Below are 27,403 nucleotides of genomic sequence, written 5' to 3'. Positions count from 1 at the left end.
ATGTGTGTTAACAGACTGAGCCGCTCCTTAACACCCAACATCAGTGCTGAACCTCACTGATGCTCTTGTGGCTGAATAGGAGTAGATCACTGCAGCCAACATCTGCTGGAACCCCTGAAACCAGATGTGAAAACTGACACAAGTTACAATACTCAGGTGTCCACATACTTTCGTCCATGTAGTGTATATTGTGTAAATCAGTTCACATTGACCTATAACTTCCCAGTCATTATCTTCTTAATTATCACACCAGCGAGTCAGTTCCAATGATTTTTTAATATAGTTGGCAATCAAAGATGATTTTGATTTGAATCATTATTTACAGATCAGTATGTACAGTGGTCAAAGAAGAGCACAAGGCTGTAGTTACGCTGTATGTGTGTGTGTGTGTGTGTGTGTGTGTGTGTGTGTGTGTCTGTCTGGAGGTGGGAGGGGGTTATGTGAGAGGGGACAGAAGTAGCTAACATTCATTCTTTCAAATAAATGAATGAATAAATTAATTAATTCATTTATTTCATTCATCTACTCACCAGCTCATGTTATGTGTGCATAGCTCGGACACTTAATTGGCCACACACACACGCACGCACGCACGCACACGCACAGAATAAATATACGCACACTGCATGTGAACAATCCACTGAAAGGTAAGACAATAGATAGACAATAATGTGCACTGGTTGATCATTCATTAAAAGTATCACCTGGTCAAACACACTCCAACACAAACATACACTGAGACCCTCACACACATACACACAACTACAGTTGGACAGAAACACACATCACACACACACACCGCTACAGTCTGAGCCTCTTGAGTCATCTGTGGTTTTAAATCCGAGAGTTTTGTGCTGATATTTGAGTCAGAGAACATAAAGGACTGTTTTTGTCCAATATAAAATCATTTCACAAGATTCATGTTCTTTTTTTTTTTTTTTTTACAAGTGGATATCATGAAGACTTTATCTAAATCTGTATATACATATAAATACATTTGGAAAATTTAAATAATTTCATTTTTATAAATGTGTTAATTTTCTGTCCCCCAGAATGCATCTATTACTGACTGAGGCTCTATTTCTATCAGATCTGGCCTAAAAGGGTTAATAAATAAACTAATAAGCACCTATCATTCTTTTAAAATCTATCTGAATTTACATTTGAGTGGTTGTAGAGCTGTTTCTATGACTCAGATAAGACACTTACATGAAGATATCAGAAGCAGCTGAACTTCACGAGAACTTGGTAAGTGTCTAATTGCTGGACCTGTGATCATTTTAGGACTTAGGAACTAGAATTATTACCATAGATTGACTCTGACCAGTCTGCTCCAGCGCAAAGACAAGTACAACTTTAACTTATCTGTCAATCTGTGATCAGAAATGAAATGAGTCAGAATCAGACTACACAATAATTTAGCCTTTTGCGAGATGGTCACGGTATATACTGTCATAAATGATTGACCTCAACCAATCACAGCTTGGACAGTTCTGTGGACCAACCTCAGTGTTGCGTATCACAGCATTAATATTCCTCTATTTTACTTCTCAGTGTGTATACTGTTATACATGAGAGAGCGTTCTCAAACTAGCCGAGCAAAAGCAGAACTATTCTACACATCATCTTTTTATTTGGACATTAAAAGACGTGTCCCACTATGACACACTCCTCATGACAACACTTTGTGTAGTCTGATGATCCTGAATTTAGGGACGAGCCCCCGCGCAGGGTTTGTTAAAGTGCCCCGGTTTGATTCCAGTTTAAAAACAGCAGCGTATGTTTGTGACTCAGATGTAACTATCGAAGGCAAAAGTCTCAGATGTGAAAGCGAAGACTGCAGGAGTGGTGAGACTCACAGCTGGACATACTCAGTCAAGAGTTACAGTACTTGAGAAGCTGATTGAGGCGTACACACACACACACACACACACACACACACACACACACACACACACACACACACACACACACACACACACACACACACACACACACACACACACACACACACACACACACACACACACACACACACACACACACACACACACACACACACACACACACACACACACACGTAGGGCTTTGGTGCATCATGGGACAATCAGGAGTGTTATTCTTCAGTTCGAATGGAGCACGACGGGTGCCCATCTGGTTCAGTCCATATATATATTTATATATTTATAACTATAAATCCATCCAATGAGCTATGTACAAAGTATGGCAAAGAAAAATTCTTTATTTAAATGTATCAGCAGATGTCATTGGCTCTTCACTGTGTCTAGTCCATAATGTCTCCAGTGATGTGAACGTTTCATGCTTTAGACGAAGAGGAGGACGAGGAAGGGGGGGGGGGGGGTCTGTCACAGCGATCTGCAGCAGTCTTCAAAATGGACTCGTGTACCCCCGTCTGCCCTGGAGCAAAAAAAAGCTCAACAGAGTCCATCCAGGGCCTGGGGGTTCAGTCCTATAAGGAGGGGGGGCGGGTGGTCCAGCCACCAGGGTCATGTAGCGTTGACTTCCATGATGTGGTCGTCGGTGGCAGGTAGCACCAGGACCTGCCGTGTCTGGCTGTGGTTGAATACCTGTCCTGGGCTGAAGGGCTCCAGGCGCGGCATGGCCACGCCCTTCTGCTGCTGCTCGCCGCTGCCCACTGAGTGAACGCTGCCCCGGCTGCGGATGCTCGCCGTGTCCCCCTGGTCGTCCAGCGTCTTGTCCAGCAGGGACAGGCTGTCGTTCTCCACACAGCTGTCTGAGGATTCAAAACAAGATGCACATTGAGGATCGAAATGGATTTGGAGCATATTGTATGTGTATGTGTATGTGTATGTGTGTGTGTGTGTGTGTGTGTGTGTGTGTGTGTGTGTGTGTGTGTGTGTGAGTGAGAGAGAGTGTGTGTGAGTTGGAGAGAGTGTGTGTGAGTGAATCTATGTGTGTGAGTGTGTATGTGTGTGAGTGTGTATGTGTGTGTGTGAGTGTGTGTGTGTGTGTGTGTGAGTGTGTGTGTGTGTGTGTGTGTGTGTGAGTGACAGAGAGAGAGAGTGTGAGAGAGTGTGTGTGAGTGAGTGTATGTGTGTGAGTGTGTATGTGTGTGTGAGAATGTGTTTGTGAGTACTGTATGTGTGTGTGTGTGAGTGAGAGAGAGTGTGTGTGAGTGTGAGAGTGTGTGTGAGTGAGTGTATGTGTGTGTGTGTGAGTGAGTGTATGTGTGTGTGTATGTGTGAGTATGTGTATGTGTATGTGTATGTGTGTGTGTATGTGTGTGTATGTATGAGTGTTTTTGTGTATGTATGAGTGTGTGTGTGTGTGTGTGTGTTCTTACCAGGGTCTGGCTGGATGGCCACTGCTGCAGTGTGTGGCAGGTATTTGAGCACTTTGATCTTAGGGAAAGGCAGATGTCCGGCGAACAGAGGCATCACCTCGATCTGCACCTTGTGGGTTGCGTTGGCAGAGATGGGCATGGACACCATCCCCGAACTCTTCCCACACACCGCCCAGTTACTGCTGCTGTCAGCCACTGTGGACACAGTTCATATGTTAATATAATACTCTAAAACTGCAGTGTTTCTTCTGTTCTACAGTTAGTACGTCTACAATAATGACTAAACATCTGCTGAAGAGTTCACAGACCTACTTAACATCCAAATGAGTGGAAAAATACACCAATCTACCAAAATACATAAATACAAGCTCAAAATCTACAAACTTACAAACTTTAACTTCAAAAAACTGATAGAAACTGGAAATGATGAGTCATAGTTGACACCAGTTTTGGCAGTATCTAACTATTATTTCCATTCAAAATGAGTCTATCAATTATTTATTAATGTATGTACTCAATTCACTGCTAAGTCTATTAAATGTCAGATATCAGGAATGAGTGAAATGCAGCTCATTGCAAGAGAACAGCTGCAAATGCAGATATGGAAACTACAACTGTTGAGCAGTTCTATTTGAAAAAGTGTTCAAACTATTACTGATTACTAAAAACAGCTGCCAATGAATTTTCTATCAATCGGCAAATCAGTAAACTGTTTCAGCTTTTGGTGTAACATTTGCTTTGCTTAATCTGAAAAGAAAAACCATGTTTGTAGCTGGGGATAAATGATTAACATGTTTAGTTCATTAGTAAGTAACTATTTATACTTGAGAGAAGGAAAACAGCAAAAAAGAAAATAAACAAAAAATAAAAAGTTAAAATGAAATACAATTACACAAACAATACAACTAGATGATTTTCAAGATCAAATGAATGAACTATTTTCCACCTCTGCTTTGACCTCTTATTTGCTCTGCTGTTGTGTTAATAGCAAAAAGTCTCCTGACATACCTTCATACATGAGTTTGGTGGTTTTGAGGCCGTCAGTGTCGGTCTTGCTCTCCTCTGTCATCTCTCCCTCTGCAGGCTCGCTCAGTCGTGTGATACACACCTCCAGCCCGCAGAGCAACCCTGAGCGACAGTGCTGCTCGCCGACAGGAGGCAGGATCTCAGCTCTCACGCTGTACAACGTCTGATAACAATGAACCACCGTTATTTTTATACTTCACCTTCTACCTGCAACGCAAACACTTCTCCTCAAAAAACAGGAAGTTGGACGCCGGTGGGGGACTTACTGTGACTCTCTCCAGCTGGAACTGGTAGTGGAAGGGTTTGAAGGAGGAGACGTCTTGGTTGAGCGGAGAGAAGTTGGCGGAGAAAACGCATTGGAGGCAAAGGGGCAGGTCGTCCTTCCACCTCACCTCCCACAAGCAGAACACGCTGTGCTTACTGCATAAAAGCTACACACGCGCACACATACACACACACACACACACAGGATGCTTAGACACTAATAAAGATACATCTCTAAAGGCTGTTTATGACTTTGAATCAATCAGTCTGAAGAGAAAATATAACCATTCATATAATTTTAAAAAAGCCTAAGAACCTTTCTATCATATTTCAGTGTAGCACTTTGAGCTTCATTATAAATAAAGAGTGTAATACAAATTAAATGTATTATTTATTTACTAAAATGTGATTTAAAAAAAAAAAAAAAAATGTATTTGGAAAGTTTTCTTTTCATTCTGTGAAGCGTGAACTGATGGTCCTTCAGCTGTTGACGTGTGTGAGTGTGTGTGTTCACCTGTTTAGTTTTAGTGTTGAGGGACTGCAGCTCCAGCGAGGCGTGCTGCTTCTCTGTCAGCTTCACTTCTGCCAGCGTGAAGTTCACGTCTGACACGTTCTGCACACACACCTGGATGTACTTCCTGTGAGGTCAAATCAAAACACACGTACAGATTAATGTTAAAACAGGCAAACTGTAGCTTCTTGTACTTTAGAGATGTTAGATTTGACCCTTTAGAGAATTATCATAACTTGTGGTCAGACTATGACATTTAACAGTTTATGTACAAGTGTGAATCCTTATTTTTGAACACATCCAGACATGTGTATGTGATAATGGCAGCTCACCTGTTACCAGCAGAAAGCAGTGAGTGTTTGGTCTTGAAGGGGATGTAGAAGGTGAGGGCGAGCAGCGTGGAGTAGATCGACCACGGACAGTCGATAGACATCTGTGGACCGACACAGGTATGAATATACTAGTTTTTTTTTACTAAATGTAATGTTTTTAATTCTGTATTTTATCTCTATTTCATGGTTTTGTCTATTGATGGTTTTCCTGTTTTATGATATGATTTCTATGCCTTACTTCATTCTATGGACACAATAATTATCAACTTATACAATAACATAATTATCAACATCATCATGTCTATATATGGACTTATCATATGATACATGGACATGACCTTAATCATTGTTTTTGACCTCAGTATTACCACACTTCACATTAGCAGCTAAGAGGCTATTCATGTCACATTGTCTAAACAAGTAGTGTCCTCCATTCCTCACTGTGTACGTCCTGAGTGGAGACTGTAGAAGAATTAAAGGTAAATAACTCTGTCCCCAACCATAATGACAGTCTGTGTTTTTATATGTGTAACACCCACTCTCCAATCATTATTATGCTATTATATTATCATTATATCAGTGGTATAAAATGATCTTCAAATGACAATAACATAGTTTATCACGATTATTTATGAGACAACATATCGTCCATGCCAGGCCTAATGGAGAGCACTTTGTAACATTGTTTTGAAAAGCGCTATATAAATAAAGTCATTATCAGTATTATTATTAATATGCAACATCTCAAAGTGGAATAGCAAAATGTAACAGATGTATGTAAATTTAGTATTCCCCCTTTTTAAATGGATTTAAGGTACACAGAGTGCCCTGAACAAGCTCTTCTGAGGGTTTTTTGCACCTCTCCATCACATATTCTAAATCATAGATAATAAAGAGAATAAATAATTTTGTAAAGACAAATTCGATATTCAAATACTCGTCCCAGCTTCTCTTCTACCTTCAGAATCTTAAATAACTTTCGCATTTAGACAAAAAAAGCAATGCATTGCCCAATACATTTAACATTTTTACACTAAATGATTACATGACAAAGAGTAACTGATAGATTAAATGAGGAAGTCCTCACCATGGAAACAGAAAATGAGTCATACTTACTGAAATGTGAAAATTATACTTTATACACAAAACTGTATGGTCTCTATCAGCTTTTCCTAAACTAAAGCTGTGACTCATCTTGTATTCTAACAGTGTGTGTGTGTGTGTGTGTGTGTGTGTGTGTGTGTGTGTGTGTGTGTGTGTGTGTGTGTGTGTGTGTGTGTGTGTGTGCGCGTCTTGAAGGCCTCACCCTTTGGTCGATGGCGGTCATGGGCGTGTCTGGGTGACTGTAGCTGCGTGGCCGGTGTCGGACCTCTCCGTTGGTCAGCCTCTCGTTGGGGGGCCGGTCGAACCCGGACGGGATGATGCACAGGACCTCCAGCTGGAACTCCAGGGTGTGGTAGGGAGGGGTGGGGGGCAAGCTGATGCTGGTCACCTTCTCGGACGATTGGATGGAGAGGACGCTTTCGCCCACCACCTCTGTACATGTGAGGGGGGACGGAAAAGTGTTTAGTGTCCGGATTAACCAATGAATGTGTGTGAATGTGTGTGTGTGTGTGTGATGAAGCAGGGGGTTGTACACACCAGCAGCAGGGTTGCTGATGGAGGCGGTGCAGCTGTTGGATGGCAGGATGGGCATGGTGTCTGTGTTGCTGAGCTGCAGAGCGTCTCCTTTCTTCACGGTGTAGTGACCCGTCAACAGAGTGAACTTCACCTTCTGAGGCAGACCGGCCAGCAGCGGCTCTGCAGACACAAACACAGACCGTGGTGAGCAACACAAACACACACACACAAACATTCACAAGGTCTAGATTCCATATTGTTTCAGTTAGAAATATTTCAGTTTCAGAACCAGTTTTAATTTTTGGATATGAAAGAGATTTTGAAAGAGAGATCTAATGCTGTACATGAAACATTTAAATGTTTTAAATAAAGTCATTATTAGTATAAGTCCACTTAAATACACTGTAGGTGGATCAAATATTTAATATGTATCATTCTTTTGTCACACCACTTGTGTGTGTTTGTTCCCAGCTGACCCTGATTCAGACTGATTGTGACAGGACTTATACAAAAGGGGGAGAAACTTGGCTCCCTCTCTCTTCCACTTCCCAGCCTTGGCAGCAGCACTTTGTGTTGATTCTGTAATGGTTCACTTCTTTGTCTTTGTCTATTTAATGGGTCTGGTAGTCTTGTTCTTGCAGTTTAATTTCTGTTAGGTTTAGTTTTTATGTGTTTGGGTGTCTTCTCTTGTTTTTGTTCAGTTTGGCTGGCCTGTCAGTTTTGGTTGGACATTGTTGGTTTATTTTGTTAATAAATTGGTTCATTTCTTTGCAGTCCTGACTTTCATTGTTGTGTTTGGCTCTCTTTGTCACAAGCTGTTTCAGATGGTCGTAACATCATTTGGGCTTTATTTAACATGAATTAGTTACAGTAAGTATAAAAAAATAAACCTAAATAAACCTAGATAGTTAGTTAGTAGCTAGTAAATTTCTAGCAAGTCAAAGATAGGACTGATACTTTTACATCTGTATTAACCACAAAACCGCCATATCTTGGTTTGTTCTTTCAGTAAGAATAAACAATCTGCAGCTCCTATCTTATTGTAGTTTTCTAGTGAAACGGCTGCAGTGGTGCATGAGCAGACAAACACAGAAATGATGTGAATGATTTGGAGCATTTTCCCTGCTATCACATAAAAAGAATCAGACCTGAGAGAGGCTCCACAGTCAGCTGGGGCTCCTGAGAATATACTTCATACTGGACCGATGGGTAGATGTGAGGAAGCACGAACTGCACCTGACCTACTGTGGCACACAGCTGACGCAGCGTGTAAGTACCTGGCTGTCCACTCTGCAGAAGACAAAGTGAGAAAATAAATGGTGTCAGCAAAGGTTGAGAGAGGGAGAGTGAAAAAAGAGAGAAACATTTCAAATCTTTCAAATCATTAGTAGTGTCTTACTGGTGCTGTAAATACGATGCTGTTATTTCCAGGCTCTAACGTTACATCCTGAACTTTCAGCATCTGTGCTCCTTCCTTCATGGTAACAGCAGGAGGGCTGACGCAGTTGGGCGTGTCCGGCGGTGAGTTGCTGTCATGACGACGCATGACCAGGTGAGTGTTCTTACACACCACCCCCGCCGAGTTGAGAGAATTGTCCGAGGGACTCCTGTCGTGAATCTCGTCCATCTCTAAAGAAGGGCCCCCGGCCGAGGAGGAGGAGGGAGGCCCCGCTGACGAGCTAACCTGGTTAAAGTCTACTGTCCCTGGGTTTGTTTGTCTCTGAGCTCCCTTAGATCTTCCGTGAATCCCCGCGTGCTCCAGGTCGAAGTGAATGCTGGCGGCGACTTGCTGTATGTGCACCGAAACGGGCATCAAACATCGCAGGGTGAGCTCCACCTGCAGGACGGCTCCGGAATGCACGGAGGCTGTGGCTGGACGGAACTGTAGCCGCGTGAGCTGAGAGAAGACGCCCATGCTGAGAGATAGTTGTTTAGCTGTGGACGAGGAGAATAGAAGTTAGTGTTGATGAAGAACAGATTTGGATTCTATGGATTTTTACAGAATGAGTATGTTAATGACAATGCACCACAAGGTGTGAAAATAATGGACACAGGAGCAAAGAACACACAGTATAGTGATGTTTGTCTAAAAGCACTGTGGGAAATCTCTGACATCATTACCAGGAGTAGAGACAGAGACCTACATGGCCTAAAAAAGCACTCAGCATTGCATACTGATGATAAAGAGTATTTAAGGTGGTATATTCCTTTAAGTACTTACACTGATCTCCAGACTTGCCGGCATAGGTCAGAATTTCCTGACAAAAGTGCTTCCTCTCCTCTGTGGTCAGATTCACATCACCTGCCAACAAGGCACTGGTCTGCAGGTAGCTGCGGAGGGTCGTGAAGGAAACTGAACGCTACGCAGGACACCTGAACGCACCTGCTGCATTCACTGACACTGTACAACAACACCTTAAAAACACAGAAACCCCTGTTGCTCTTTCCTTTGTGCCAGGTAAGGTATGAAAAGGGATTAATTTATAAATATAACACATTAAAGTCTTCTTACTGCTAAACACAGATACATGAGACCACTGTAGTGTAAATGTAAATGCATCAAATGATGACTTCATATGTGAATGATTCAACTCATTCTAATATCTCTGCGTCCATGTGTTGGTGGTGTAAGTGCGTCATATTTAAAAGGATACTCTACAGTTCTGCCCAGCACTTTCTGACACTCAGCGATCTGTTTCCTGGTGTGAGTGACAGGGAGGCTCCAGCCCTCTGATACATAAGACTTCAGAGCTTCCTGTAAGAAGGTCTCCGCCTTCTCAGGGTCCCCCTTCCTCCTAATGAAAAAAAAACACACACACACACTCATCATCAACTTGCTTTATATATTGTATATTATATACGCTTTTGTGTGAGACAGAATACATACTTGCAAAGTAAATTCCAGTACTACGAATCCATATAAAACAGTGCTGGTGTCACTCAGCATCCATAAATCTGCTGTTGGCTGGTGTTAAACATCAGGTGATTTTATCAGCTGACATTTAAAGATCAGCCAGTCAGTTCCCTTCCTTTTTTTTTATTTTTATGACCATGTTCACACATATTTGGCTTAACTGCCTGGCTATATAATCTACAGTCCACACAGAAAAACACGGTCAATGCATGAGTTGTATGCAGAGCCAATATATCATTCAACCGATATCACCAGCTATCACAGGTATATTGGTATCTGTGTTGATGCTGTCTGATATGTGATATGTGATATGTTTTTAAAGATATATTGTCCACATTTTATGTATATTTTATCCTTTATCCTAATTCAAGTTTACATATTAAATACCCAGTGAAGTTTACTGTTTCAGTGCCCTGATGTCATTTTATAAAAAATTAAGTTTAGTGTTGGATAACCACATTTGAAAAAAAATGTGTGTTTATGTATATATTCTGTATATATAAGATTATTGGCTGATATGTCAATATTAGAATTTTTTTTTTACTCCCCAATATCTGCATCAACCTCAAAAATCCAGTATCGGTGGGGCCCTAGTTGCATTTCTAATATGTGCCCTGTCATGATAAGTACTTTTGTTGGACGATATATTGTCTCAGAAATAATCCGATGAACAATATTATTGTCATTTGAAGATCATTTTATACCACTGATATAATGATAATATAATAGTATAATAAGGGGTGGGATTGGAGAGTGGGTGCTACACTTGTGTAAAAACACAGACTGTCATTATGGTTGGGGACAGAGTTATTTACCTTTAACTCTTCTACAGTCTCCACTCAGGACGTACACAGTGAGGAATGGAGGACACTACTTGTTTAGTCAATGTGACATGAATAGCCTCTTAGCTGCTAATGTGAAGTGTGGTAATACTGAGGTCAAAAAATGATCAAAGTCATGTCCATGTATCATATGATAAGTCCATATATAAACATGATGATGTTGATAATTATGTTATTGTACGATAAGTTGATAAAGTAATTATTGTGACAGGCCTAGTTTTTAAGCTGCACTTCTATGTCTTCAATGTCTATGTCTGTGTACACACCCATTATAAGTTTTCATTCATTCTGCCTGATTAGCCCTCCTCTCAGGACTGTGTAGGTTGTTTACAAGCAGTGACTGATTGACAGAAGAGGCTCGTTCAGCCACCATAACTGAAAAGAGCAGTATGGATTGTGCAGGGAACTCAAATACCCGTTTCAGACCCGTGTGTACCCCTCCTTACATGTAGAACTCAGCCAGGCTTTTTCCCACCAGTCTGGCGGACCTCAGTCGACCGATGGCCCTGTACATCTCCATAGCAGCATGAGATAGTTCCTGATGCAAGAGGGTGCCAATGATAGTGGAGGGGGCGGGGGGCAGATGGAGGCAGTGGAATAAGAAGAGGAGAAAGACAATCAACTCGACTGTTATGAGTGAAGTTTCCCGAAGATTGCATCAGGAAAAATGATCGATTGAAAAATTGGGACATGAGTTCAGGGAGTGTGTGTTAACTTCCTCTCTCGCAGGCTGCTGAAATACAACACCCAGCTGCAGCAGAGGAAGTGACTTACGAGATAGTGCCTTTCAAAAGCTTCCACTGATGACAACGCTTCTTTTAGCTTCTTGTAAGGGCTCTGCAGACTGTTGACTGAAGGACAGAGCACAATGAAAATGTTATTTATTGTCTTTCAAATTAGATTCTACAGTACAAACTCATCAACAAACAAAATAGGCCAATATAAGAAAAACATAGAAATATATAGAGAAGCACAAAGTAAATAAATAAATACAGGGCAGTTATGAGACACGCACGCACGCACGCACGCACGCACGCACACGGCTGAAAACATACCAGTCTCAGGCCTCTCATCTCCCAGTCCAGCCAGCAGATCCACAGTCCTGTTCAGGTCCTCAGACGTGGGGCCCTTCTCTGACACCAGGCCACACAGTTCACCCAGAGACTTCAACTGCAGACAGAAAAAACCCCACAGAATACTTATTTAAACAAATGAGTAGATAATATCATCCTATTAAATGCCAGGCTCAAACCATAACTTTAAGTAGTATTGATGGGGCATGATTGTTACTAGGGCCCGACCAATACTGGATTTTTGGGGTCGATGCCAAAATTAGGGAGTAAAAAAATTCCGATATCGAAATATATGTTTGCCGATCATACCTCAATTATATATCTGCTGTATATGCATTTTATCCTAATGATCCCTCAAATGTGGTTTTCAAACACTTGTGACAAAGATTATAATGGGAGGATGTGATATTTTACACTTTAACAAACTTTATTGTATAAAATGACATCAGTAAACTTCATTAGGAACTGAATAAATATAATTAGGTATGAATTTTAAAAAATGCTCAAAAAACATATGCATATATTAAACCTGAATTTAAAAAAGGGTCAACATATTCACCAATATGACATGTGATAGGTCGATATCGGCTGATAATATCGGTCCGATATATCAGTCAGGGTCTAGATGTTATATTATAAATAGATGAAAATGAGTCCACTCTACCCATTTTCTATTGATCTATATTCTTTCTAGCAACAAAACTACTACTGTATGAAATGATGATGATGATGAAGTTAGATCATCCTCCACTCTCACACATTCTCATATATTCTGACCTAATATTTGGACATTTTCTGGTTTATTTAGGGATATTATTATTGAGCTGATAAATGTGATTTTAATATTTTCAATACATTTTCTGCTTACTATATTGATTTGTACTTTGAGTCTAAGTGAAGAGGAGAAGGAGTTCACTCTCTGTTACCACTAATGAAAAGCTTGTGATAATTGGTCAGTGTGGACTCTCTTTTGCTTTTAAGATGTATATTTCCTTCAGTCAGTATAAACCTGAAGAAGATCAGTGACTGAATCATTGTATTTATTAAAAGTATCGTTATTGAGGGAGTGAAAACAGTGTGGGGCTGTTCTCTTTTTCCTTTTTAATATGTGTCAACAAGACTGCTACATTGACTAGGCTTTAAAATGACTGTTGCTTTTAGTTACACAACTCATCAAGCTTCATAACACAACATTTGTGTGTCACCTTGTCAGTAGCGTAGGCCCACAGACCGACAGTGTGGGAGCAGTTTGCAGCCAGCTGGGCCTGATCGCAGCAGCCCTCGATCCTGTGCAGAACCTCCAAGCAGCTTAGGAACACCCAGCAGTCCAGCGCCCCCTCCAGCACCGACACCTGAACCACAACACACACGTTAGGTCACAGTCAGTGTCAGTTTATGTAAACTGTCAGATTTGGTTGATTTTGGTGATTTAGTTGTTGTGAATATTCATGTTCTTCTGATGATGATTTCTCTTTTTGGTGACCCGCTTGTGCCACAATTAGCCCAAAATGTCCCGTTGAAGAGATATCAAATTCCAACAGGCAGATTGTCACATTCATACTCCAGAGAGAATGAACCATTTGGATTTTCAGCTTTCATCTAGAGCCATGAGCCAAAATATCAATCCTGCACCAGAGATCACCGTCACAGTTACAGCCCCCCTATCTGCTTACCTCCAGCAGGCGTAGCTCCTGGACGCAGTTGTGCAGCAGCTCCAGGGCTCTCTGAGTCACCTCCCAGGGCCTCTGGAGGAAGATGAGTAAGGTGCACTGGCGGGAGAACAGGTAGCTCCTCAGGTCTAGTAGGCTGGCTTCCCCTCTCTGGATCCCGTCCCTCTTCTCCATGTCGATGGGCCGCCGCAGCAGTAAGCCGCTCCAGCTGCGCACCGGAGCGCAAAACGAGCCAAGCCAGTTGGCTGTATCTGTGGAAGAATGAAGGTTTGATTGTTTGAAAAAAAAACAACACAATTTAACCCTCTAGTATTGTTTATTTGTAATCTGGCTCATACTTCTGTTACTTTCGCACTCGGGTGCTGGATACGTACCTCCAGCTCCAAAGTTAAGGACGTACTGGGTAAAAAGAGCGTCTAGTTCATCATACTGGACAAGGGCGTCCTCAAACTGCTGCAGCATTTCAAACACAAAGGCAAGCTCCTCCTGCACAATTACACACACACACAAACACATTTGTAAAACAGAAAGAGTAATCCCAACATCATCAGAGGCACAGAGAAGAAAGCACAGACCCAGAGAAGAAAGCACAGACCCAGAGAAGAAAGCACAGACCCAGAGAAGAAAGCACAGACACAGAAACAGAGAAGAAAGCACAGACACAGAGAAGAAAGCACAGACACAGAAACAGAGAAGAAAGCACAGACACAGAGAAGAAAGCACAGACACAGACACAGAGAAGAAAGCACAGACACAGAGGAGAAAGCACAGACACAGACACAGAGAAGAAAGCACAGACACAGAGAAAAAAGCACAGACCCAGAGAAGAAAGCACAGACACAGACACAGAGAAGAAAGCACAGACAAAGAGAAGAAAGCACAGACAGTTCTTCCTCTTCCTACCTGGACCATGAAGTATTCACAGAAGCTCCAGCCAGGCTGTGTGCGTTTCTCTCGGAGCGTGCGCATGTCGTCTTCGAAGCGGCCCAGGTTCTTGGTGAAGGACATGAGGAGGAGGGTCCGCAGCTTCAGCAGCAAGGAATTCCAGGATTCCTGAGAGCGGGAGGAGTCCTTCAGAGGATCCGACAGCACCACGCACCTGCATCAAAGCACAGTAACTCACATTTACTCAGGAAAGGTTGGTTGAATGCTGTCTTAAATTCAGCAGCAAAAGGAGGAAGTGATGAATCGACAGTCTCCTCACCTGTCGTTCTGCTTGTTGCAGAAGTCGCTGCGGATCTTGTCCACGATGGACGAGCGAGGCAGGATGTTGGTCTTGTTCTTCTTCTTCGTGTCGTTGGTCTCCACGACGATGATGACCCAGTCTGCTGAGCTGTGAGTCCGCAAGCTGTTCTGCCAGCGCAGCATATCCTCCTTCACCGAGCTCTTATATGCCTCTGTGTCCTACAAGAAAGCACAGTGTTCTAATTAGTCAGGTAATGTATGGAGATGTGTTTACCATGCAGAAAAATACGAATTTCTGCAAGCATTCTTTAACCCTTGCATACTGTTAGGGTCAAATTTGACCCGGTTTGACATATGACAGCTGTAAAAACACCCCAAATGTTTTTTACTCTGAAATGTGATTACTTTTCCTAAAGTGGCCCAAAATGTACAAAAATATGTACAATGTTCTACTTTTGTATAAATGATACAAATGTGTGTCCATTGAGGCTGTTCTGGGTCAAATTGGACCCATATCTATTGACATGTGTTTTAGTGAAATGAATAGTTAACAGTTTTAATAAGATAGTAGTTTATATGATGTAGCAGTGAAGACTGATGGCTCTAATGGTTATACAATAAACCTCACAGTTCCATAAAGTTCTTGTCATTTTCGCTTTACATAAAATATATTTCCATCATTATTGCTATGTTATATTTTCATGTCTTAGGTAAAATAGGACATTATATTGTGTGATAGGAGCTGTTTAGTGGTGTAAAAGCTAAAAACTACACTCTCTCTGCTCTCTGAAACATGAATCAAGGTTTAATCACACATTTACTGATCAGTCAGATCGACTATTGATGCTTTCTAAACACATCTGTGGTTTAAAATGTGGTATAGACACTTTTTATGAGGGTACATAACAGTATGTAAGGGTTAAAAACTTAAAAACAAAAGTGTTCTCTATGAATCCATGAATTCTACTCCATGATATGTAGTAAATAATCATTCATTGTACCAGCAGGGTAGTTAAAATGATCCTCTCACTCTTTGAAAATTGAGCCAAATGTGCTAATAACATCAGTGTTAAAAGGAGGTAATATCCCTTTAAGTTTCATACACATTCAATTCTTATCTGGTGAATTTGGGAGAATTTGACAGATGTATGTCATATTCAGAATCATATAAAAACTCTGCTGAATGAACAGGAAACAACACTTCTCCTTTACATCACATGCACCATGTAACCAATGAGGATGTTTCCACATCAGAGGACAGAAACAAACTGAATTTCAGGCCAGCGAGTTCCCATGTGATGATACACCTGCGTATCTGTGGGATTCGCTGTGTAAATGGCTGCAGATGGCTGCTGTTTGTTTTTAAATTGGCTGGAATTGAGCAGAGGTGGGATATCATTTGATGAGTCAGCTGTTATGTAACAATCACTGGCAGGAAGAGGGGCTGGAGCCTGCCGTTACACAATGTTTTAGGAGTGAACTTGTGCAGTTTTCTATTTAACAGTGTCATGTTGGTCATCAGCTGGATGACACAAGTGATTTTGGTGTGTTTGCTATGTAGAATGTATCTATGAAGGTGTGCATTGATATCTGTATAGGGGTTGTTGTTCTTACATCACAGCTCAATCTGGCTAGAGTTTTATATGCTGTTTAATTAGTCACTATCTATCTCTGAATGAGGGAACATAATGGTGATTGAGCTGCAGCCCAATTATTGTAAACAGGTTGTCGTGGCAACTTTCCCACCGTGCATCAGCCACTGGTTGATCCAGTCAGAGAGGAAAGGCGGGCCTAACATAACAGACTCGCTATACAATTTGCTTGTGCTAGCATGATGTCACACAGCGACTAGGGGTGGAGTCGTAGCGAGGTGACATCATTGTCTCCGAGGGTCTGGTGAATCACAGACAAACCTAAAGCAATACACTTCAAAATCCCACTAATTATCTGATTGGTGTTCATGAAATTGATGTTTCTTTGCATGTTTTGAAAAAATCATACAGAAACAATCTCACACCTGTTCTTAGAATGTGAAATTAAAGCCTGACATATTGATCCGCCAATATTGACCTATCACAGATATATCAGCATAGATGTTGTCCGATATGTGTCAATATTTTTTTTTTAATATACATACATGTTTTTTGGTTTTTGTTTATAGTTATTGATAATTATTAAGTTCTCAGTGAAGATTACTATTTTTTTTTTTTTACTTAATTAACAATAAAGTTTATTCCTAAACTGTAAAATCTGTCTCCATTACATATCTTTGTCACACGTGACAAAGATACTATTATACTATATTACTCCATAATATCAGTATGGTCAGGCTCTACAGTATGTGAAATATCCAAAACATTTTGGACTGATCTGGAGTCTCATCTCTCTGAAGCTGTCAACTCTACATACTCCTTTAACCTGTAAGATATAAATAATGCTGCAGAATATTATTTGTATTATTCTTTATGCCAAACATTTTATTCATAAACAGAAATTCTTTGAAATATCTCCTAAAATTGCACTCTTCCTCCTGAAACTGAACTCTAATTAATTTTACCCTGAAACCTCTGACATTTACTTGTTAAGTCAAATTCTTTATTTTCTCATATGTGACTTATTTCTGAGCTGTATAGACTGTATGTGTGATGTGTGTAAATAAATAAAACTGCTTTGGATAAGTGGTCAGTGCAGTCATGTATGGTCTGAAAGATCGAGGATCAAGAACCCTACTTTGCAAAACTGTTTATTGAAGAAGACTCATTTTAACACAAACAATAAAAATTAAAAAAGGATTTTATGTCTTTTTCCATTTTCATTCAATTACAAATAATTTTGCTGCCTCAACAAATACAGATACTGGTCTCTCTGCACATCCCTAACAGTGACTCTGTTTGGATCTCTGCCTGTCTTCCACTGTCTCAGTGATCAAAACCAAACAGCCAATCAAATGTCAGAGTCAGTATTCAAAGTGACCAGTCACAGGCTTGCCACAGCTCCGTGCTTGTGGGAGTGTATTTGTGCAACCGGAGCAGAAACCTATCGATGAGGCTTTTTCTGCTCATGGATGCAGTTGTGCGCGCTCTTATCACGTGCACGCTCCTGGATTTTATGTAGGTTTAGTGACTAATTAAACACTGTGGTTTCATTTCTGCAGTAATATGCCAGTGAAGTGAAACTGATCATGAACAAACAGCCTGCCTTTTTATATCCTACAGTTTACCTCTTTATTCACACCCTCCCCTGCTAACTGTCACATGATGATCTGTGTGAGCTGGTGTAATAAAGTGTTTCGCTTTGACGCATTTTTTATATTTCCTATGCTCTCTTTTTTACCTCTCAGTACCTGTCATTGTGCACAAATTAAGCCCACTTTTTCCTCTTTTCTAAATTGTAAGGTCCTTTGTGTTTTCCTGTTGATCACATGCTGTCATTGTTTACATAGCTCCTTCTACCTACGCTCACTGCCTGCAGCTGGAACAAGTATCAAAACCACAGGAACTGTTACTTTCATTGACTGCCAGTGACTGGCGGCACATGATAAACAGGTCTGACAACAACAGAACAGCTCTTTCTTTTTGGCCTCAGATCCATATCACACTTTACATCTAAAAAAAAATGCAGTCACCTTTTAGAAACTGAGTTTGTTTTGTTTAATGGTCCATTCATAAATGTGGCAATTAAAAGAAAACCTGGCAAAACTAAGGAATTATTCATTAGTTCCCTTTTGTAGAATGACTGGACTGTCACAAAGCTAGTGTTTACTGCGGGTCTGTTGTATTAGGTGTAATACTGTGCAGGTGTTAATATACTCTACACTGGAGTCACACTCTTTAAGAAATGTCATGAGTCATGAGTCATGAGCTGATGGCAGCACTTCCTTAAACTCAGCAGCTGCTCAGTCAGCAGCAGCAGGTTCCTGCTTCTCTTCTTGTTTTTTTCCTGGAGCAGTGGAACAAAAGAAGCTGTCAGGATCACTTTCTGTTTGTGGAGATGACTCTAGGTTCTATGTGGTTTTTTTTTAACCTTTATACCTCCAGCGTGTATATTTGACACCTTTCTCATGACGAGGTGTGAACAGAAGGATGAATTATATATATCTCACATTATGAGTTTGCATATCTCACATACAGAGCTGTCTGTGACCTATTTTTGCACAGATGAGTTGCCTTCAAGTCATCGTCTATTCTTAGGTCAGATATTTCAGTGTATAAGTGACACAGTGATCAGTGATACAGTAAGGAAACAAACTTTTGGCTTCCAGGTTAGAAAATGTCTTCAATATTAAAAAGTCTACTCTCTGTGGCTGCTCATTTTGTGTGGAAATAAAATGCAACACAAAAAGCGAGTTCTTGTGAATGTGCTTTACATTTATGATGTCAGCTGACTTCATGATTTAGACCATAATAAAGTTATTTGCTTCAAAGCCTGAATGCAGCAGCAGCAGCAGCAGCAGCCTTTAGTCTGACCACAGACCACATGTATTAATACTATATATTTTATAGCTGTCAGACAGCACACACACTGAAATGATCAATAACAAATGATGAGTTATGAACAACAGGGCTGGGTGATATGACCAAAATCTCATAATCTGATAATGACACCTATCCTGATACGGCTCATTTTAATTGGATGAATAAACAGTTTGTCTGTGCTCAGCCCCGCCTGCACTGAACCACAGAGAGCAACGCCTCTATAAAGGACAGCAAAATGCAGCAGAGACTCTCACACTGAGCTAAAATGAAAGAAAGGCATGTGGTAAATAACAGAAATACAGACAGTTATAGCACATCTGTAGTGCAGCGCAGCAGAGGAGACACAGACAGTGGTGGAGAGTTGCTATGTTACATCACTAAGGACCTGATTTACTAAGATCCCAAATAAAGAGCACTAAATTGTGTCTGTAGTCCAACAGATTGCAGATTTGGTAAGTGTGTGTTTTGCAGGTGATCAATAACAATCATTGCTTAAATGACAACAGGTGCAGACAGCAGTATTCAAATGAGGGTTTTGTGTCTTAATGGAGAGTTTGGAGCAGAAAGCCTGCAAGCGCAAAATGAAATTTGATATCATGTAATTAGAGGTTCCAGTGGAAGAGGTTAACATATTGTTGAGTTACAGCAAAAAAATCCAAATATTACCAGAAAAAAAACTCCATCTAGGAGAGTATTTGTGACGAAGTCAATGCAAACCAAAAATATTAACATGGGTGGAAAAAAACAGTTCTCAGACATAAGCCTCAGTGCGCTGCGTTAGTAGATCAGCTTGCACATTTTTTGTGGGTGATAAAGTTTAGACACATTTTTACACATGCAAACCTTCAGTAAATGCACTAAATGTGTCATGAGTAAAAAGCCAAGAAGGTTCATTATCAATGTAATCTACACAAAGCCTGGACAGACTCTAAATGATGAAAAACACTGCGGTAAAGACTCATTTGCATATCACAGAGCCCTGATCAACAACATCACCATGTTCAACAACACTGAATCAGTAATCCGGAAACACTGTTCATTCTGAGGAAGTGTGTTTATTAAGCGTGTGACACATTATTCAAACAGTCTGATAACACAATATAACAGGACAGACACTTCAAACACTGAGTGCTGAATGACTGAGGTGGTGGTGGTGGTATGTGTGTGTGTGTGTGTGTGTGTGTGTGTGTGTGTGTGTGTGTGTGTGTGTGTGTGTGTGTGTGTGTGTGTGTGTGTGTGTGTGTGTGTGTGTGTGTGTGTGTGTGTGTGGGTGTGTGTGTGTGTGTGTGTGTGTGTGTGTCGGAGCTACTCACACAGCAGTCAGTCCAGTAGATGTGGAGGAAGGGGAAGGTGAGCAGGGCCTTGTTGCCCTCCTTGGGGAGCAGCTCCTCTTTAAACTGAACAAAATTAGCCTCAAGGTGGATCATTTTTGGTGCGCGGCCGTATGTCCTGCAGGGAGGACACAGCACAGTCACGTCATATGGTCATACACTATTTATTGTGCAATGATTTACATTTTTATAATAGCCCCACTGCAAAATATGACTGCATCATATCTGCATGCTGTTCAGAGACTTCCACAGCAAAAACACAGTGAACGTCTGACATGAAGATGAATAATGAGCTCTGTATCTGTCACTGGACTCATAGAAGTCAAACTTTTAAATTAAACTGTGTCTAATGTTATAGTTTTGATTAATACCATACATTCACAGCTTGTTAAGATGCTCATGAGCCTGTGCTGTTACACCAAATCTGTGACCTGGATTTCAAATATCTGGATTTTTTCTCTTTAATCTTCAGTTGCCGTGGCTGTGCTCATTGGTTAATGTCACTTAAATGGACCAATGTGTCAGGAGTATGGAGTAAGGAGTATAATAAGTCCTCAGTATTTCCAGGAGAGAGTGATACTCAGTAAAAACCTTACAACCTTTCCATTTCCGTTGATAACATGTGAGACGACTTCTTTATCTCCTGCTTTATTTCCACTGTGCCATCATATATAATATGTGACATTGTCCTGAACACTGTGTTCATGTCCTGCGTTACGCTGCAGCACATTATTACCACACATAAAGGGGCTCTTCTTCTCTTTCTAACACACTCTCAGCATCAGTCAGTTAAGTCAGTACTCACCTCCTCCACTCCATTGGCTCCCGGGGAAGCTGTTGGGCCAATGAGGTATAGAGAGACGTAAACAAGCCCTGGTCTCCAGCACCTGAGAGGAAAAGAAGAGTGAAGATTTAGACTGTATCTCATTTGTTGCACCACGTATGGGTCAACGTCCTGCAGTACTCTGTCTCTTCACCTGCTCTCATGCTCTCACTGGAGGAATGTTTGAGGACAGACTGCTGACAGAACTGATGATTATGAACAATGTCTCCCATCCTCTTCATATGATGCTGGGCCAACTTAAGAGCACTTTCAGCAACAGATTCATTCAACCTCGCTGTTTAAAGAACACTACAGAAGTCATTCAATCTGCCAGTTTATCCGACTCATGTCACTCTCCAACACTTAGATTCACACTTAATACTCTGCCCTTTGCATGGAATACTGGAACATATATATTATACCATATCCTATCATATTATATTGTATTATATCATATTATATTGTATCATATAGTATCGTATCATATAGTATCATATGATATATCGTATCATATTATGTCGTACCCTATCGTATCGTATTATATCATATTGTATATTATATCGTAATATATTATATTGTATCATTAAAAGATGTATCATATTATATTGTAACATATTGTATTATATTATATTATATCGTATTAAATTATATACATGAATTATGTTATGAAGTCTATTTATTATTATTTATTTAATCTATTACTTTTACACATGAAACCTCTACTATACACCTTATGTTTCTCGTTTGTTTTTATTGTATATGACTGTATCTTTGTTATTGTTGTTTTTTTATTATGTTTTACCATACCTGGCTGCAATGACAATTTAATTTCCCTCCAGGGATTAATAATCTATCTATAATCTATGTACTTCATTGAATGAGTAAACCTCATCTTCCTCTCAGACTCTGATGAACCTTCAACTACTCTTGTAAACAATTGTATAATGTTGTTAAATCACTGCTTGACTTTTTTTCTTTTTTTAAATTTACTAGTTTTGTCATTTTCAATATAATCAAGGCAACAGACTAATTAACTAAATTACACAGGAAGCACGAGCCCATATTTAAACCTGACATCACTGAACATGTATTACTGATTTGTACTGATTATTGATATTTTGATTGTTATTCATGTCTTTTCTGCTGACACATTGCTAAACGCCTGCATAGAAATCTGTATTATAATCCATGTCTCAGCACATTTCATGCTTTCTGCTGCTGTTGTTGTGCTTCATGCTGACTAACGTAGTAATCTGCTCAGCTGTTTAAAACCAAAATAAAACCATGTGTTAACATTTGGGAGGTATCCTATTGATCCTTTATACACAGCAGGAATCAAACCTATGCTGTATGTACTGATTGCATTATGAAGAGCAGGCAACACCCTCGATCTGTAGACATTTATGTACAGTAGACATGTACCAAATGCACAGAGCCATGTCACACACACACACACAGCTATAAAAGTATAAATGAACAGAAAGCAGGAAGGATCAGGGTTTAAATGTGTGCAGTAAAAGGAATATGTCTGCCTCAGTAACATAAGTGTCAATATGCTGGTGCAACTGTAATAAAAGAGACAGACTCGTGATGCATTGTGACATCCATTATCATACCAGAGCTTCTATTCTCACATTTGGTTAACTGGGATCATATAAAAATACATCTCTATCATTGACAATGCAATTACAAAAACAGTGAAATAGTACAAAGTATGGCAAAAAGCCCATCAGTGTACCTGCAGCTGCTATCATAGTATGTTGTATATTATTCAGTCCTTCACGGCAGCGTTGCAGTCACACGCTATATCAGTCATTCCCATCGGAAAGACAAACATGTTCTCCTGATTATACACCTAACCAGAGAGCTGTCCTTCTGAACCAGACCTGAGGACAGCGTCCACACAGGAAATGAAGCCATAGTTTATTTCACTGTCTTCTTTGCTTTTAAGTTAAAAATCTGTCCACGGATTAACACAAACTCAGTGTTTAGTTTGTCCATTCTGAGCTACTGTAGAAACATGGCGAAACAACATGGCAGGGTGCTTGGAAGAGGACCTGCTCCTTCTGTAGATGTAGGTGTACTAGGGCCCTACCCATACTGGATTTTTGGGGTTGATGCTGATATCAATATTAAGGAGTAAAAAAAATGATGATACATACACATATATATATATATATATATATATACAGTACCAGTCAAAAGTTTGGACACACTTATCCATTCACTTGAAAGAGAAAGTGTGTCCAAACTGTCGACTGGTACTGCACACGTACACACACGTACACACGTACACACGTACACACGTACACACGTACACACGTACACACGTACACACGTACACACGTACACACGTACACACGTACACACACACACACACACACACACACACACACACTACTGGAGTTTTGGGGCTGATGCTGATACTAGGGAGCAAAAAAATTCCCATATCGATATATTGACCGACAATGTTATATGTATAGAATATATACATAAACACTTTTTTTTTGCAATGATCCCTCAAATGTGGTTATCAAACACGTGACAAAAGGTAATGGATATTGATATATTACAGTTTAACAATAAACTTTATTGCATAAAAAGACAGTAAACACTGCTGCGAATTCAATAATAATAATTAGCTATGAATAAAATGAACAGAGAACAATTTTTTTTTTTTTTTTAATTAAACTTGAATTGAGAAAAAGGATCAAAATACACATAATATGCTGCCTTTATAACTTTAAAAAATATCGGCACATATTGTACGGCATAAACACTGATACTGATATATCAGTGATAGGCCAATATCGGCTGATAATATCAGTTGACCGATATATGGGTTGGGCTCTAAGGTGTAGATCATAGTAAGGCAATAAAAACACAATGATTCTTATTTTTATAGGATTCTACACTAATTAAAATGTACATAAATTAATATTCATGAATATTATGTTCCATTTCTGCCATGTCTGTTCCTGCTAGACGCCACTAAATTCTACACACTGCACCTTTAATTCACATAGTCAAAAGGATTCTGTGGCTTGAAGCATTTCAGCTGCTTTGCACTCAAACACAAATCATTTTAAAATGAAATAATGACAATGAGTCATGGTGTTGATGTTCATCTCTCGCCTGTGCCTCACTTCAATCAGACAGCTGATGTCTCACTGCAGTAACATTAAAACTGTTGAGTGTGTTGTTGTCTAGAGCTCCACCGTAACAGTAACAGTAACTAGGCCACATCTCATAAACCCAACAGAAGCCCTTTCAATAAGCACCCCTCAAAGGGTAAACAGGACCACTAGTCCTTCACTGTGGATGTAAACAGTCTCAAATATCCTGCCAGAGGAAAAGTCAGCACTAAAACATCACAGTCTCTGTTTCATTTGAATCCACTGAACTTCAGTTAAGACTAAACCAAAAACTAGTGTCAATGCATCAACATAAATAGCTTTGCTTTATGTGGCATATGTCAAAAGATGTCAGCATGTAGGATCAATAAATTCACAAGAAGAAGATGATGAACTGCTCTCTCCTACCGTCCGCTTTCGTCCATGTCAATACTCTAAAATTGGACTGAGTTGGGACCTGAAGCTGTGAGCTGAATCACGTAAACTGGTTTCACACTCCTAACTTTAAACCTACAATGAAATTGCCTTCATAACCCTATAGCACATGTTAACTTCTTCAGTGATCAGTGGCAGTCTGCAATCTGATCCCAAAGCATTAACAGAGAAAGTAAGGAGACGTTTAACACCTGCAACACCCTCACACATCTCTGCTGCTTTCTTGAGTTATAACGTCAGACAGCCAATCACACGCACTGTAAAAAGTATTACATTTCACAGTTGAACATAAACTGTCAACTGTTTCTTGTCATATACTGAGTTGCTGGAGCTTCTGTCGACCCTCTCATAGTAATCATCATTATCACAGTTGAGAATTCCTTTACGAAAAAGCTGCTTTCCTCCAGAGGACCGTGTCCAGTTTGACGCGCTTACTTCAACCTAAGAATGGAGAGTTATGAGACACTCGTTAATATTCTAAATATTGTACACCAGAGTTATCAGCTGGGTGATATGACCAATAATAAAATCTTGACTCTTTTTCAGAAGGCTGTTATTGTCGTGCGCATGTTTAAACTGCAGGTTATTATAACACAGAGCTGCGGACTGTCAGTACCAGCTGCTTCAATAAAGCAAAGAGCACAGAGCTCCAGGACACACACTATTTGTGCTTCCTGATAACAACAACAAAAAAACTAAATCAAAAAATTAAAATGCATCACTTTTAATTGGATTTATTGCTCAGCCCTGCCAGGACAGAAGAGCTGCCAGCTTTTCCTCGCACTCATTTGTGATTCATTAGCTTATTATGTGATGCCAATATAAACATCTACACTTAAACTCTGCACTATAAAGCTATTTTCACAACTCATTTGGAATCCAATTCTTCTCTGATATTCAATTTACACAAGTGGGATGTTTCAACTTGAAGCCCTCCAGTGCACAAACACTGAGAATGGCCTTGACAGTGAAGTAGGAGTAATCTAGTGTCCGGCAGTTGAACATTCTGAAATGCTAAACATATGCTTATACATAAATTCTGAGGTTTTTAATGGAGGGAAAATGGATTTATAAGTTGTATTTATACTTATTTGTGTGTGGAGAACCCATATCAGACACTGATTAGTATTCCAAGCACTCACTGGCCACTTCATTAGGTACACCTGTGTATATTTAATTCAATCCAATACAACATCTTTGCCATAAATTCTACTTTTATGAAGGTGATCATTTTACTTTATGTTTATTATTGAAGTCATCGTGGTTGATGGTAGTGTATTAGGGTGCGTTATATTCAATGATGCTCCTAATATTTTGTCCACTCCATTAACAGACATAGGAGGGACAAAATAGGAACACCAGTCAGTATAATGCACCTCGGTACAGTAACACAGCTTAGTACGGCCTGTATTGGATTGAATTAGATAGCACAGGTGTAACTAATAAAGAGGCCAGATAGTGTATATATGCATGTCTTAACACCTGTCTAGAGGTGATGTCTCTAATGTGAAAGCAATGATTTACACCTGTGTTAGGACACCTGGCACCCCAGCAGGGAACCTAGGTTATCCTAGAGCTCACTTTAAGCAACCTCTGACTATGTACCTACCAAACAAATCCCTCAGCCTTGATGCAAACTGTCACACCTATGACTCCTTTTTCATATTTTCATGTTTTCATATTCAGACTCCCCACGGTGCCTCTGTGCTGGAGCACCTCTGGACCGCTCTGTCCTAAAAATGGAGCAGCCCTGCGGAGTGCAGCGGAGCGTGGTGCCCAATGCCAGGGTCGGCTCTTAAAATAACCTCTCCGAGCTTCCATAAGCCTCCGAAGAGGGGGTTTATGAATGGAAAACTGACCCTCACTGCCGACCATTTAAACGTCAACGTTGACTGCTGTCTGAGCTGCTAACAGAGAGGGGGGGAACAGTGGTTGTCCAGCGGGGGAACAAGGTGTTATCTTCCCATAGCTGCAGCAATCAGCCGTGACGTTCTATCGTTAGCTTAGGCCTATTAATAAGTGTTGCTACCAGCTAGCTTGCCGGGAGATTCCGTCACTTAGTATATTTAACACAGACGACAGTGTAGTGTGACAGTATGTAAATAACACAGCATTGACATGTAGGAATTAAGCAGCCAAATGCCACAGACAGACAGACAGAGCCCCACACACACACACGCAATGTCTCGTCAGTACTGAGCTACCTGCTGGCGTAGCTAACGCAGGCTAATGAACATAGCCAGCAAGCTAATTGTCAAGAGCAGATAAAATAGGAGTGGACGTTTAACAAACACTCACATGTTACAATCGGCTTGTTTTCCATAGTATAGATGATCGGCTTTTCCTCTTGACACTCCATATGTGTTAGCGGCAGCACTCCATGGAAATTACATACAAACACAGCTTTATTATTAGTAAGTGCTTATGTGAGCAGTTGCATTGA

The 27,403-nt window shown here is 40.3% G+C and overlaps 1 protein-coding gene across 1 annotated transcript; it reads right to left on the bottom strand.

The window, feature by feature from the left end:
- Window positions 1–297: 297 nt before the first annotated feature.
- On the bottom strand, window positions 298–27,403 carry trappc10 (trafficking protein particle complex subunit 10). Its single transcript, XM_062431790.1, has 23 exons — window positions 27,259–27,403; window positions 21,374–21,455; window positions 20,551–20,686; window positions 14,782–14,981; window positions 14,481–14,676; window positions 13,952–14,063; window positions 13,581–13,828; window positions 13,113–13,259; window positions 11,890–12,004; window positions 11,609–11,685; window positions 11,281–11,372; window positions 9,733–9,873; window positions 9,300–9,409; window positions 8,478–9,013; window positions 8,227–8,368; window positions 7,100–7,258; window positions 6,765–6,994; window positions 5,459–5,559; window positions 5,130–5,253; window positions 4,618–4,782; window positions 4,334–4,514; window positions 3,326–3,520; window positions 298–2,755 (listed from the first exon to the last, which is right to left on the bottom strand). Exons 1-23 carry the CDS (start codon window positions 27,317–27,319, stop codon window positions 2,508–2,510), a joined length of 3,798 nt encoding a protein of 1,265 aa, XP_062287774.1. The 5' UTR covers window positions 27,320–27,403; the 3' UTR covers window positions 298–2,507.

Source organism: Scomber scombrus, chromosome 13 (genome assembly GCF_963691925.1).
Source record: "Scomber scombrus chromosome 13, fScoSco1.1, whole genome shotgun sequence".
NCBI lineage: Eukaryota > Metazoa > Chordata > Actinopteri > Scombriformes > Scombridae > Scomber > Scomber scombrus.
Note: the sequence above shows the minus strand (reverse complement) of the source record. Positions and strands in the feature narration are given on the sequence as shown.

Coding starts and splice junctions, on each gene's coding strand:
- trappc10 (XM_062431790.1), bottom strand. CDS start 27,319: ATGGAGTGTCAAGAGGAAAAGCCGATCATCTATACTATGGAAAACAAG. Junction 9,014..9,299: donor CGGCAAGTCTGGAGATCAGT/GTAAGTACTTAA, acceptor CCTCGTCCACAG/CTAAACAACTATCTCTCAGC. Junction 3,521..4,333: donor CACCAAACTCATGTATGAAG/GTATGTCAGGAG, acceptor CTGTGTCCACAG/TGGCTGACAGCAGCAGTAAC.